General features: G+C 36.5%; 1 protein-coding gene across 1 annotated transcript in view; it reads left to right on the top strand.

Moving 5' to 3' along the window:
• Window positions 1-15,971, top strand: part of RGS21 (regulator of G protein signaling 21) — a 57,385-nt gene that overhangs the window by 21,409 nt on the left and 20,005 nt on the right. Inside the window, exons 2-3 of the mRNA XM_033197163.1 lie at window positions 10,816-10,886; window positions 15,104-15,180. Coding sequence (XP_033053054.1) covers window positions 10,876-10,886; window positions 15,104-15,180 — 88 coding nt within the window. The 5' untranslated portion in view covers window positions 10,816-10,875. The remainder of the gene's footprint in view (window positions 1-10,815; window positions 10,887-15,103; window positions 15,181-15,971) is intronic.

Raw genomic sequence — 15,971 nt, forward strand, 5'->3', positions numbered from 1 at the left:
AAAGAAAATTAACTTTTAAATTATTTAGTCCTAAAATAAACCACTTATATAACCCTATTATATAAATCTAAGAAGACAATTGTAAAAAAAAAAAATTAATCTTTCCTTTCCTATTATAATTTGAATAGAAATATAATATGGGCAAATAACAATCAGTGTGATTTTGTGGTGAACTGTCCTTCTCATCTAATCTCATTCTTGTTGATCTCCTTTGCTGTGACCTGTGCAAGAGACCATCTTAACAAATTTCACAGTATTTTATCACTCATCATTCTCCTTAACCTGTCTTTGTCATCTGACCTCTTGATCATTCTTTCTTCTTCCCAAAAGGCTGTGAACAGTGTTTTTAAAGGAAATTCCATGCCACTCTGTACCCTTAGCTTTTCTCTGGCTTATTGTGTTAAATCTTCATCCCTAGTTCATTTCCCTTTTCTATTCCTAAAATACAAGTGTTACTCTACATTCACCAGTCACTAAAGTATTTAAATATTTATTGAATAAATGAACATTTAAGCCCTCAGTTCTCAGTTCCATTTTTCTCTGTCATTTCACCTGTTAAACTAAATCTAACATTTAACTATCACTACAACTTAAATACCAAATTGCCCCCACTCAATCTTGCTCCAGCCCTTCCCCTTTCTATTATACAAGCCTAGGCAAGTTATTTAGCCTCTTTGAGTTTTAGTTTCCTCATATTTAAAATATGAATAAAACATTGACTATCTCATTGAATAATAACCAAGGAGATAATGCTCAGAAAGTTTCTGACACATATGTCTGAAGCATTTTAACTATTATTGGTTAAAATGCTCAATTATTTTAACTGTTACGGTGTTTTTTTCCACAAATCTTTCATGACATTCTCACTTGGATGTCATACAATCAAATCAGCATGTTTTTTTTTTTTTTAAAGAATATTGTTTAGCACTTGTATCAAGATAAAATATGATCCTTTTGCTTAAATTATGCAAGTACCAGAATTAAATTCTTATTAATTTTTTTATCCTACCTTTAATGAAGTATAAATAGCAGTAGTTTCTTAGGTTAATAGAGGGGTTTCATGTAGATTTAAATGCTGTATATTGTCTTTGAATATGCCTATAAAATTACCATGACCTCTGACAGGAAAACCCTGTCAAACATTCCACATATCTCTAAGCTTGTCTGTGTCTAAACCGTGTCTAAACGTTCTACATATCTCTAAACTTTTTTTAATGTATTGATTTTCCTAACCCTGTTTTTTTTAATGGATTGCCATGATCATGAGTAGAATCACCATTCTTTCAAGTACCAGATTTGAAATCGGTTCCTTTGACCCTCTTAACCCCATCTCCTCTGCTCAGACATAATAACACTGATGTTTACTGTTCCGTCCATCTATAGCCATCCTTGTTCTCTCATGTTTGGAACAGTATACTATACTTTTTAAAAATGTTCTTAAACTTTGTTTTGCAATTTCAAGGAGAAAAAAACTATGTTACTTTTTAAACTAGAAAGTTGACTGCAGAGTCCAGTTTCCAAAAATATTATAGCTCTACAGTGGTTTATGGGTATAATTTGTGCCATGAACTTAACCCATAAACTGAAAATAAAAAGAAATACCTTCCATGATTCTACTAATTCCCCTTTACTTTTTAAACTAGTTAATTAATTTTGTAATTGACAAATAAAATTTATATATTTATATGATATATGTTTATATATATCATATATATTATAGAGTTAAACATGATCTTTAACTTTCCTATCTGCCTCTCAGTCTTCCAATTATTCCACACATACTCTCATCATGTTAATTATCCAGAATGATCAATTTTATACTGTCTGATTAAAGTTTTGAATTCTTACAGCACCTATCTATGATTTCTTGTACAAGTATTTTAAAATATTGCAGAATAAATCTCATATCTTTCCACAGAAATTCCCATTGATTGCATGACAGTATTGTCCATAAGATCTCCCATATTATTATCTTAACCACGGTTTTGTGAATGTCAAGTGAGGAGAAAAGAAACAAAATAAATAAGCATATATAAATAATCCTATGTAAGATGCGTTGGCTTCCTATATTTTCTTTCAGTTTCACACAATAACTTTGTGAGATAGGTATTATCAATACTATCAGTAGCAAAGAGATTCAGAAAGTTCAAGGTTATTGTCCAGGATGAAGAATCCACATTTGCATATGAACTTGTTACTCTTGACTCAAAATTTATACCTATTTTATTATTGACCTCCTTTCTTTTAAGGAGGGTTTTGAAGAGGGGAGTTCCCTAGATGTATTCATTTTCTATTGCTGTTGTAAAAAAACTGCCACCAACTTAGTTGCTTAAACAACATACATTTATTATCTCAGAGTTCAGGGGACCTGTATTAGTCTGTTCTCATGCTGCTGATAAAGACATACCTGAGACTGGGTAATTTATAAAGAAAAAGAGGTTTCATGGACTCACAGTTCCACCTGGCTGGGGAGGCCTCACAATCACAGCTGCTGAAAGGCACATCTTACATGGTGGCAGACAAGGGAGAAAGAGCCAACTAAAAGGGTAAACCCCGTATGAAATTATTAGATCTCATGAGACTTATTCACTACCACAAGAACAGTGTGGGGGAAACCGCCCCCATGATTCAGTTATGTCCCACCAGGTACCTCCCACAATACCTGAGAATTATGGGAGCTACAATTCAAGATGAGATTTGGGTGGGGACACAGCCAACCCATATCAGGACCAGAAGTCCAAAATCAGTCTCACTGAGTTAAAATCAAGGTATTGGCATGGCTGGCTGCTTCTGGAGGCTTTAAGGAGACTATCTCCTTCTCTGCCTTTCTCAGCTTCTAGAGGCCACCTACGTTCCTTGGCTCTTAACCCTTTCTCACATCACTCCAACATCTTGTTTTCATCCTGAAATATCCGACTACTAGACATTAACCCTCCTTTCTCCCCTCTAAAAAGGTCCCTTATAATTACACCCAGTGCACCAGGATAATCTAGGATAATCAACTTCTCTTTTGTCACATAAGGCACTAAATTCACGTGTTCCAGGCATTAGGACACAGGCATCTTTTCAGGGAGGGTTGTATACTTAGCTTATCACACTGGGCATAAGTTCTGAGAATGGAGCCTAAACCCATTGGACTAAAAGCTGATGGTATTTAGATGTCCCAACAGAATCTATATGGCAATCTTTTGTCAAGATACATTGAATGCTATAAAGCATCATTCCACCTAATAAGAAAGCTTATTTCCTCACCTGCTCATTGTATTATGAGGCTTCATTTTGATACATAAAATCCAATTCTTAGTTTTTTTTTTAAACTATGAAAAGAAGATTGAAAGGAATGGAAAGTGCACATTAAACAAGTAATAATTGTGATTTGTGGAAGGATTTATGAGAAAAAGTATGCTTGCAATTGCACTAAACTCAAAATAGAAATTTAAATTTTTAACATTTTATTTTATTTTATTTTATTTTTTATTTTTATTTTTATTATACTTTAAGTTCTAGGGTACATGTGCATGACGTTTATATCATGTATAACTCCCCAATGCAATCCCTCCCTCCTCCCCGCTCCCCATGATAGGCCCCAGTGTGTGATGTTCCCCTTCCCGAGTCCAAGTGATCTCATTGTTCAGTTCCCACCTATGAGTGAGAACATGCGGTGTTTGGTTTTCTCTTCTTGTGATAGTTTGCTAAGAATGATGGTTTCCAGCTGCATCCATGTCCCTACAAAGGACGCAAACTCATCCTTTTTGATGGCTGCATAGTATTCCATGGTGTATATGTGCCACATTTTCTTAATCCAGTCTGTCACAGATGGACATTTGGGTTGATTCCAAGTCTTTGCTATTGTGAATAGTGCTGCAATAAACATACGTGTGCATGTGTCTTTGTAGTAGAATATTTATAATCCTTTGGGTATATACCCAGTAGTGGGATGGCTGGGTCATATGGTACATCTAGTTCTAGATCCTTGAGGAATTGCCATACTGTTTTCCATAATGGTTGAACTAGTTTACAATCCCACCAACAGTGTAGAAGTGTTCCTATTTCTCCACATCCTCTCCAACACCTGTTGTTTCCTGATTTTTTAATGATTGCCGTTCTAACTGGTGTGAGATGGTATCTCATTCTGGTTTTGATTTGCATTTCTCTGATGGTGAGTGTTGATGAGCATTTTTTCATGTGTCTGTTGGCTGTATGGATGTCTTCTTTTGAGAAATGTCTGTTCATATCCTTTGCCCACTTTTTGATGGGGTTGTTTGTTTTTTTCTTGTATATTTGTTTGAGTTCTTTGTAGATTCTGGATATTAGCCCTTTGTCAGATGAGTAGGTTGCAAAAATTTTCTCCCATTCTGTAGGTTGCCTGTTCACTCTGATGGTAGTCTCTTTTGCTGTGCAAAAGCTCTTTAGTTTAATTAGATCCCATGTGTCAATTTTTGCTTTTGCTGCCGTTGCTTTTGGTGTTTTAGACATGAAGTCCTTGCCCATGCCTATGTCCTGAATGGTACTACCTAGATTTTCTTCTAGGGTTTTTATGATATTAGGTCTAACATTTAAGTCTCTAATCCATCTTGAATTAATTTTCGTATAAGGGGTAAGGAAGGATCCAGTTTCAGCTTTCTACTTATGGCTAGCCAATTTTCCCAGCACCATTTATTAAATAGGGAATCCTGTCCCCATTTCTTGTTTCTCTCAGGTTTGTCAAAGATCAGATGGCTGTAGATGTGTGGTATTATTTCTGAGGACTCTGTTCTGTTCCATTGGTCTATATCTCTGTTGTGGTACCAGTACCATGCTGTTTTGGTTACTGTAGCCTTGTAGTATAGTTTGAAGTCAGGTAGTGTGACGCCTCCAGCTTTGTCCTTTTGACTTAGGATTGTCTTGGCAATGCGGGCTCTTTTTTGGTTCCATATGAACTTTAAAGCCGTTTTTTCCAATTCTGTGAAGAAACTCATTGGTAGCTTGATGGGGATGGCATTGAATCTATAAATACCTTGGGCAGTATGGCCATTTTCACGATATTGATTCTTCCTATCCATGAGCATGGTATGTTCTTCCATTTGTTTGTGTCCTCTTTGATTTCACTGAGCAGTGGTTTGTAGTTCTCCTTGAAGAGGTCCTTGACATCCCTTGTAAGCTGGATTCCTAGGTATTTTATTCTCTTTGAAGCAATTGTGAATGGAAGTTCATTCCTGATTTGGCTCTCTGCTTGTCTGTTACTGGTGTATAAGAATGCTTGTGATTTTTGCACATTAATTTTGTATCCTGAGACTTTGCTGAAGTTGCTTATCAGCTTAAGGAGATTTTGGGCTGAGACGATGGGGTTTTCTAAATATACAATCATGTCATCTGCAAACAGGGACAATTTGACTTCTTCTTTTCCTAACTGGATACCCTTGATTTCTTTCTCTTGCCTGATTGCCCTAGCCAGAACTTCCAACACTATGTTGAATAGGAGTGGTGAGAGAGGGCATCCCTGTCTTGTGCCAGTTTTCAAAGGGAATTTTTCCAGTTTTTGCCCATTCACTATGCTATTAGCTGTGGGTTTGTCATAAATAGCTCTTATTATTTGGAGGTACGTTCCATCAATACCGAATTTATTGAGCGTTTATAGCATAAAGGGCTGTTGAATTTTGTCAAAAGACTTTTCTGCATCTATTGAGATAATCATGTGGTTCTTGTCTTTGGTTCTATTTATATGCTGGATTACGTTTATTGATTTGCGAATGTTGAACCAGGCTTGCATCCCAGGGATGAAGCCCACTTGATCATGGTGGATAAGCTTTTTGATGTGCTGCTGAATCCGGTTTGCCAGTATTTTATTGAGGATTTTTGCATCGATGTTCATCAGGGATATTGGTCTAAAATTCTCTTTTTTTGTTGTGTCTCTGCCAGGCTTTGGTATCAGGATGATGTTGGCCTCATAAAATGAGTTAGGGAGGATTCCCTCTTTTTCTATTGATTGGAATAGTTTCAAAAGGAATGGTACCAGCTCCTCCTTGTACGTCTGGTAGAATTCAGCTGTGAATCCATCTGGTCCTGGACTTTTTTTCGTGGGTAGGCTATTAATTGTTGCCTCAATTTCAGAGCCTGCTATTGGTCTATTCAGGGATTCAACTTCTTCCTGGTTTAGTCTTGGGAGAGTGTAAGTGTCCAGGAAATTATCTATTTCTTCTAGATTTTCTAGATGATTTGCGTAGAGGCATTTATAGTATTCTCTGATGGTTGTTTGTATTTCTGTGGGGTCGGTGGTGATATCCCCTTTATCATTTTTTATTGCCTCTATTTGATTCTTCTCTCTTTTCTTCTTTATTAGTCTAGCTAGCGGTCTGTCAATTTTGTTGATCTTTTCAAAAAACCAACTCCTGGATTCCTTGATTTTTTGGAGGGTTTTTTGTGTCTCTATCTCCTTCAGTTCTGCTCTGATCTTAGTTATTTCTTGCCTTCTGCTAGCTTTTGAATGTGTTTGCTCTTGCCTCTCTAGTTCTTTTAATTGTGATGTTAGAGTGTCAATTTTAGATCTCTCCTGCTTTCTCTTGTGGGCATTTAGTGCTATAAATTTCCCTCTACACACTGCTTTAAATGTGTCCCAGAGATTCTGGTATGTTGTATCTTTGTTCTCATTGGTTTCAAAGAACATCTTTATTTCTGCTTTCATTTCGTTATGTACCCAGTAGTCATTCAGGAGCAGGTTGTTCAGTTTCCATGTAGTTGAGCGGTTTTGATTGAGTTTCTTAGTCCTGAGTTCTAGTTTGATTGCACTGTGGTCTGAGAGACAGTTTGTTATAATTTCTGTTCTTTTACATTTGCTGAGGAGTGCTTTACTTCCAATTATGTGGTCAATTTTGGAATAAGTGCGATGTGGTGCTGAGAAGAATGTATATTCTGTTGATTTGGGGTGGAGAGTTCTATAGATGTCTATTAGGTCCGCTTGGTGCAGAGATGAGTTCAATTCCTGGGTATCCTTGTTAACTTTCTGTCTCGTTGATCTGTCTAATGTTGACAGTGGAGTGTTGAATCTCCCATTATTATTGTATGGGAGTCTAAGTCTCTTGTAGGTCTCTAAGGACTTGCTTTATGAATCTGGGTGCTCCTGTATTGGGTGCATATATATTTAGGACAGTTAGCTCTTCCTGTTGAATTGATCCCTTTACCATTATGTAATGGCCTTCTTTGTCTCTTTTGATCTTTGATGGTTTAAAGTCTGTTTTATCAGAGACTAGTATTGCAACCCCTGCTTTTTTTTGTTCTCCATTTGCTTGGTAGATCTTCCTCCATCCCTTTATTTTGAGCCTATGTATGTCTCCGCATGTGAGATGAGTCTCCTGAATACAGCAGACTGATGGGTCTTGACTCTTTATCCAGTTTGCCAGTCTGTGTCTTTTAATTGGAGCATTTAGTCCATTGACATTTAAGGTTAATATTGTTATGTGTGAACTTGATCCTGTCATTATGATATTAACTGGTTATTTTGCTTGTTAGTTGATGCAGTTTCTTCCTAGCCTCGATGGTCTTTACATTTTGGCATGTTTTTGCAATGGCTGGTACCAGTTGTTCCTTTCCATGTTTAGGGCTTCCTTCAGGGTCTCTTGTAAGGCAGGCCTGGTGGTGACAAAATCTCTAAGCATTTGCTTATCTGTAAAGGATTTTATTTCTCCTTCACTGATGAAACTTAGTTTGGCTGGATATGAAATTCTGGGTTGAAAATTCTTTTCTTTAAGAACGTTGAATATTGGCCCCCACTCTCTTCTGGCTTGTAGAGTTTCTGCCGAGAGGTCTGCTGTTATTCTGATGGCTTCCCTTTGTGGGTAACCCGACCTTTCTCTCTGGCTGCCCTTAAGATTTTTTCCTTCATTTCAACTTTGGTGAATCTGGCAATTATGTGTCTTGGAGTTGCTCTTCTGGAGGAGTATCTTTGTGGCGTTCTCTGTATTTCCTGAATTTGAATGTTGGCCTGCCCTACTAGGTTGGGGAAGTTCTCCTGGATGATATCCTGAAGAGTGTTTTCCAACTTGGTTCCATTTTCCCCCTCACTTTCAGGCACCCCAATCAGACGTAGATTTGGTCTTTTTACATAATCCCATACTTCTTGCAGGCTTTGTTCATTTCTTTTGCTTCTTTTTTCTTTTGGTTTTCTCTTCTCGCTTCATTTCATTCATTTGATCCTCATCGCTGATACTCTTTCTTCCAGTTGATCGAGTCAGTTACTGATGCTTGTGCATTTGTCACGTATTTCTCGTGTCATGGTTTTCATCTCTGTCATTTCGTTTATGATCTTCTCTGCATTAATTAGTCTAGCTGTCAATTCTTCCACTTTTTTTTCAAGATTTTTAGTTTCTTTGCGCTGGGTACGTAATTCCTCCTTTAGCTCTGAGACGTTTGATGGACTGAAGCCTTCTTCTCTCATCTCGTCAAAGTCATTCTCTGACCAGCTTTGATCCATTGCTGGCGATGGGCTGCGCTCCTTTGCAGGGGGAGATGCGCTCTTATTTTTTGAATTTCCAGCTTTTCTGCCCTGCTTCTTCCCCATCTTTGTGGTTTTATCTGCCTCTGGTCTTTGATGATGGTGGCGTACTGATGGGGTTTTGGTATAGGTGTCCTTCCTGTTTGATAGTTTTCCGTCTGACAGTCAGAAGGACTGTCGTTGGTCTGTTGGAGATTGCTTGAGGTCCACTCCAGACCCTGTTTGCCTGGGTATCAGCAGCAGAGGTTGCCGAAGATAGAATATTGCCGAACAGCGAGTGTACCTGTCTGATTCTTTCTTTGGAAGTTTCCTCTCAGGGGTGACTCCACCCTGTGAGGTGTGGGGTGTCAGAATGCCCCTAGTGGGGGATGTCTCCCAGCTAGGCTACTCAGGGGTCAGGGACCCACCTGAGCAGGCAGTCTGTCCGTTCTCAGATCTCAACCTCCGCGTTAGGAGATCCACGGCTCTCCCCAAAGCTGTCAGACAGAGTCGTTCACGTCTGCACCGGTCCCTGCTCTTTCCCCTATTGGACTGCAGCTGTGCGCTGTCCGCAGAGGTAGAGTCTACAGAGACAGGCAGGCTTCCTTGAGCTGCTGTGAGCTCCACCCAGTTCGAGCTTCCCAGCAGCTTTGTTTACCTACTTAAGCCTCAGCAATGGCAGGCGCCCCTCCCCCAGCCTCGCTGCTGCCTTGCGGATAGATCGCCGCAGACGGCTGTGTTAGCAGTGAGGGAGGCTCCGTGGGCGTGGGACCCTCCCGGCCAGGTGTGGGATATATTCTCCTGGTGTGCCTGTTTCCTTAAAGCGCAGTATTGGGGTGGGAGTTACCCGATTTTCCAGGTGTTGTGTGTCTCAGTTCCCCTGGCTAGGAAAAGGGATTCCCTTCCCCCTTGCGCTTCCAGGTGAGGCGATGCCTCGCCCTGCTTCAGCTCACGCTGGTCAGGCTGCAGCAGCTGACCAGCACCGATTGTCCGGCACCCCCTAGAGAGATGACCCCAGTACCTCAGTTGAAAATGCAGAAATCACCAGTCTTCTGTGTCGCTCCTGCTGGGAGTTGGAGACTGGAGCTGTTCCTATTCGGCCATCTTGCTCCGCCCCCTTGTTTTAACATTTTAATGTAAAGTAAGCCTATCCCTGGCTACTAGTTCTTAAAGACTGTGCATGTTTTTGTTTTACCAAGAGGGTCTTTATATTTAGACAGTGTATTTTCCAAACTGTACTATTTTCAAGGATATATTATAAAATTAATACTTCATTATCCCCCCTGAGCAAAACAAAAAGTCAAAATATGTTTAATGATTCAGTTTTTGCTTATCATAAGAACATTACTTAATGGAGCTTGAATTAACAAAAGGGATTGAGCTAATTGATGATTTCCCTTCTTAATGATACACTGACTTTTTAGGTCATTTCTTCTACTTCTCTCAGTTTCATTAGTCCAGAGCCACTCATACTAACCATTTCTACAGACCAACTAGGGTACTTCCATGCTAAGTCAAAGAGAAGAACATTTTCTACCTTCTTCTGACTCCTTTCTCCCACTTTAAAAACTGTCAATCTTTCAATAGTCTTTAATTGACATTGAGGGTCATAAACACATACCAGTTGAATTTTACTACCAAAAAACTGTATTACATTGAGACAAAAGCTTGACAAAGCATGAAGTTATAAAACTCTGACTATAATTAAAATTGCCAATATATGGTCTTTGTTTTGATAAATATATCAGCCTTATTACATTAAACATTGCGTTGCATAAATATTGGCATAAAATGACATGACATCCATGGTTAAAAGAGAGAAATACACGTTATTAAGCCATAAAACCTGCATAAATTTCAAAGAAAACTGCAATGTCTTATATTAGAACATTTTAGTTCATGAATAAAATTGCTTAAACATACATAGTTTTTAAGATAAGTATATTAAATGTAGAGTCTTCCTCAGATTTTCTGAAAATCAAAGAACAAAGGAAAACAAAATGATCTTTCAGGTAGATTAAAGACTCAAAGGTGAATATTAATTATATATATATTTCAAATATGTATATCTTAATATATATTGATTTAACCTCCTGTGAACAATAGTTGTCTTATAAGCAGACGAATATGAACTTCAGAAAACAAACTTTCAGATGGAATTTATTTCAATTATGCCACAGACTCAGAGAAATGTCACATTTATTCAGAGTTATTTATTACTTAGAAGTTTAAGTGTTTTGACCAATGAAAAGTTAATAACAAAAAGAAAAAAGCTGAGAAGAGCAGGATTTAAAGAATGCCAATTTGTAACCCAGGGGATAGGTATTTGCGTACTAATTGTAATGTTCCTGCTGTCACATTACCTTCAGCTTGAAGATCAGTCAGAAAGAGCAACTCGGCATCATCTGTGACAGACAGTGGAACGAAAAATGCCAGTGAAGTGAGTTGCCGTTTCCAGCTATTTTTATCTCCGAAGATGTACAAATGAAACACTTGAGTCTTCTTTAGTCTCGATGTTTTATTTCCTTCATTTATGATATATACACTAATTGTCATCTTTCTTCCTGATTTTTTCTCCTTTCTCTATTGATTTCTTCTTTTCGAAAACGTCAAGAATTTATGGTTTACTTTTGCAATTTATTCTTTATGTGGGCTAAAGTAAGGTTACAAAGTGGAGATAGACCATTGAGCTTTCTTTATGTAATTTTTAAAAAAATTATGAGATGAATTAGAAACATAACATATACATGATCCTTGCAAAAATTATTATCACAACGTTTATTGAAAATTTTTACATGGATATTAAGGGCTGGGTAAGGAAGCAGCTGTCACTTCCTGGAGCACATGGACTCCTTGCTTGAATTTTCCATTCTCCAGCACACTGCTAATTGAGTGTGAACAGCTAAGTTGTTGGATTCCACATTTTTTAATGCAATACAACTGGTTCTAGCTGGCACAATTAGCAAGATAACTGGTAGCTTTCACGCAGTTCCCATCTGGCCTGGCTCTTCTCTGGACATATAATATGGGTACTGCTGGCCTTGATGGCACTTGCTTAATGAAGAAAATAGAAAGGAAATCAGCCAAAACCCCATGAAATACTAAGTGTAATTTTGGCTTCAGATACACAGTGACTTTTCATGGCAAATCATACACAAACAAAACCTTACTCTGATTATGCATCACAATTTTACAGGAAATATACACAGAAATGAAAAGAGCCAGACAAAACTTCTGTTAAAATTCAATAAAAGGAAGAAATAAAGAAATGAGGGGGTGGCCATTGTCCATTTTTTCAGATAGCACATATCAAGTAAAAGTCAACCAAGTCAGTAGAGTTTAAAATCAACCACCCTCTTTTTCCTCCAACTTTTATTCAACAGATTTCTTTCTTAACATTTATATAGTTACATTTTTAAAAGACAGAAAATATTTCTTACTCCCATCTACCATAAGAAATGCCCTATTTTTATTTGATAGTGTACAAGCTTTAAGAATCTCTGTTTCATGTAAACTTTCAATTGAGCAGCCAGTTACCACAATTTAACTATTATTTAGAGGAAATATATTTCTATGAAGTATGATAAATCTCTATTGCAGAAAAAAATCACTTTTCAGATAGTTATTATAAATGTTATAAAACATGAATTAAGTACAAACATACATGTATTAATTCATCCATTTAAGAAGTATGAAATAATCTGGGTTAAAGCAGACACACTTGTGTTTCAATTCTAACTCTGGCCATTATTGTCTGTGGAATATTGCACTACTTATTTGCATCTCTGAGCCTCTTTACTCATTGGTAATATTGGAATAAAACAGACTATTATTTTCAAGATTAAATGAAGTAAAGTATATGATATGCTTAGCACAATGTGGTATACATTGTAAACATCCAATACATAGTTGTGCATTTTAGTGCTATTATAAATATTGCATTTCAGTTTATTCATAGATACCACCTATTTGCTCTTCCACAGAATTACAAGAGACCCCAAATTTTACTAATTTAACTGGCAACAAACAAGCATTACTCCTTAAAATAGTTACATTTCACCTAATTTCTGAAAAGTAAATGCTGTGTTACCTCCAACTCTTTCAACATCTCAGATAGTCAAAATGTAACCTTCTGGATAAGAAATAGGCTATAAGGAATGAACCGAGGGCATTCCAGGCATTGTTACATACCACCAGAGGTACTCCTTCAGAGCTGATGGGCCATTTCTTCTCTTTAAGACAATGTCAGCATTTTGTGAACCTTAATACTAGGATATGCCCATATCCCTAGTTCTATTATCTATAGTATTCCACGTCTATATCTATCAAATATCTGTAACATTTTAGCATCTCTCTGTAATTCAAAACATTAGGAATTTTTCTTTTATCCTTGGTTCTACACCATCTCCCACACTTTGCTTTCTTTCTTTTACTGTTTCTCTACACTAATGAAGACAGTACAAACAGCTATTATTTATGTAAACATCTTCATTCTATAAATACTCCTTTATATCCAAAAAGATCTTCATAGAATATGCCTTTTTGCTTTTGGCTTAAGTAAAATCTGTCTGTCCTTAAAAGACACTGCCTTCTAGAATGTATGTCGGTCATTCTCTCCAACCTCACATACCTCAGAGTTGAGAGTGAGATCCATGATGATCCAGTGATGTTTTCACATTATTTTTTGTCTTCTCTTGCCCAGAACACCCTATGTCTTTAAAGCTAATACAATTTAGCTATAACTTTCAATACTTTTTATCATTGTAATTTATCAGCATCTAGGAGGACATTTACCATCTTCTATTGAAGGCTTTAATATGTGTCAATATATGGGGTTTGGTCATCCATTGTTTGTTAATATGTTTAATATTTCATAGACCAGGCACACTGTTCTTGGTGCTAGAAAATAACATTTAGTCCTGTCATCATATAACTTACATACTAATGGGAATATAAATGTTCATCTTTGAATGAATTTGTCTAGATTTTATTTTTCACTGTTTTTTTTTTTTTCCTGGATGCCTGTTCCTCATTCAAAATGGGCATTCTGCATGGCCAGGCTCCTTTCTTTCCTATTCATTAGCATATGTTCCACAGGTCTAAGTATCTTTAATTTGAATACCCTGCTTACAACCAAATTTTAGTATACAAACAGGAATATTTTTAAGCATATGTATTTTAAGTGACCATATAACTTTAGAATTCCTACAAGATCTAATATTTGAGTTACATGAAATATAACATAAGCTTGTTTGAGTAACAGCTTATAGAGTACACAAAATCTCTTCAACGTAAAATTAAATTTAGGATTGTGTCTCATCCTCCATTTATGAAAGACAGAAACTGAACAATCCAACTTTTGTGTCCATTTGAATGAAAAAAAAAAAAAACACTATTTCCAAATGGTTTCACAGGTAATCTGTGTCCCCAAGATTTAGTAAGTCAGGAAGAAAGGAAAGTCAGCCGCCTACAACAGGAGAAGGAAATTAGAGATTGGAAATGTGAGTAATGAAAAATAGTAAAATGAATTCTTAGCTATATTGCCCTCTCTATGTATCCTCAGTGAGGATGACCATTATTAACTGAATGCAACTACAACTGCATCAGTAGAGGAAAAACTATAAAAACTGCAGCAAATTACAAGAAGTAATACAAAAGCAAAGGAATCATTTCACACTAGTATATTTAAGATTCGTCATCTTGCCATGCAAATACAAAAGTTTTATAAGAATTGTGATATATGAATTTTTCTCTATTTTATTATTGATAATTTCAATACAGACTTTAAATTGGACCCTCTCTTTCCATAACTAAGTCATTTGCACATCGCAGCTACGTAATCCAATGTGGTTTTATTTCTGGGCAGCAGATGCTTTCTATCAATAGGGGCTTATTTCATCAGGATCTTTGTTTATTAAGAGGAATAATGTATATTTGCATCTCAGAAAATTTACATCTTAAATCTGATTTATTATTTCTACATCATATCCCCAAAAGTAACCGTCTTCAGAAAACTTGATTCTATAACTTTTTTGACTGCTTTGGAAAAAATATGACTCTATCTTGACAGATTCCTAGATTTAAATAAATCAGCTCAGAACTAGAAGTATACCAGTCTAAAGAGAAATAAAGGCTGCCTCAGAGTAGGTAAAGACTTTTTGAAATATTATGAACAAAATGTTTTCAAGTTCATCACATACTAGAAATTCTTAAAACTTTTTTGAACTTTTTTGAGATGCATAATTATGAAATAGATAATCTTTACACTATAAAAACTTAGAAAGTAGTTGATTCATCACCTTTGCTAATATAAATTTTGACTCGAGTAATGTCACATAAATTAACAAATAATATAGTTGAAAAGAAATTCACCATTGATCCACAGAACCAATATCTCTTATGCCTTTATTAGAATTTAAGAATTTTCAAATATTATTAACACTGTCAGCTAGATTAATAATTTGCTGATGTCCAATTACATCCCAATTTATGTCACTATAGCTATATACTGTAAATAGCACTATATAACTTTTTGGCATTTGACTATTTGATTAGCAGCATGAAGTTCATTTGAATGATGTAATTCAAAATACACATAACTCAAATATTACTATTGGTTAGAGAAGAGAAAGATCACAATGCTATTGTCAAGGTTAGATGCTGTTTCTACAGGTCACAAACTACGGAAGCAATGACATGGTCTGAAAATATGGACACACTTTTAGCCAACCAAGGTAAGATCTAACTAATAATAGGCTTAAAAATACAATCATTAAATATAAATAATTAAATTCTGAAAGTTGGTAACATATCATAAAGTATGAGTTTAATCAATGAAGTATAAAATTCTTAATGATCATAAATTCATAAAAATCCAAAATCTAAATGGAATCAAGTTGGGCCTAAAATAAGTTTATAGGAATTCTGTACATTAAAACAAAAGGAAAATTCAAACTAGAAAGTGAAGTTTTCCATTTCCTTAGACTCACTTTAACTTTTCTTTTTTTACATTTTATTTTAATATAGAGTCTGACTCTGTCAATCAGGCTGGAGTGCAGCGGCATAATCTCGGTTCACTGCAAACTCCACCTTCCAGGTTCAAGCGATTCTCCTGTCTCAGCCTCTTGAGTAGCTGAGATTACAGATATGCACCATCATACTCAGTTAATTTTTGTATTTTTAGTAGAGACAGGGTTTCACCACATTGACCAGGCTGGTATCAAACTCCTGGCCGCAGGTGATCCACCCACCTCGCCATCCCAAAGTGCTGGGATTCAATTCAGGTGTGAGTCACAGTGCCAGACCTAGACTCGCTATATATATATATATATAGACACACACACACACACACACACACATTTTTTTTTTTTTTGAGACAGAGTCTTGCTTTAACACCCAGACTAGAGTGTAGAGTATAGTGCTGTGATCTCTGCTCACTGCAATCTCTGCCTCCCGGGTTCAAGGGATTCTCCTGCCTCAATCTCCCAAGTAGCTGGGACTACGGGAGCATGCCATAACACCCAGC

Source organism: Trachypithecus francoisi, unplaced genomic scaffold (genome assembly GCF_009764315.1).
Source record: "Trachypithecus francoisi isolate TF-2019V2 unplaced genomic scaffold, Tfra_2.0 Lachesis_group5, whole genome shotgun sequence".
Classification (NCBI taxonomy): Eukaryota; Metazoa; Chordata; class Mammalia; order Primates; family Cercopithecidae; genus Trachypithecus; species Trachypithecus francoisi.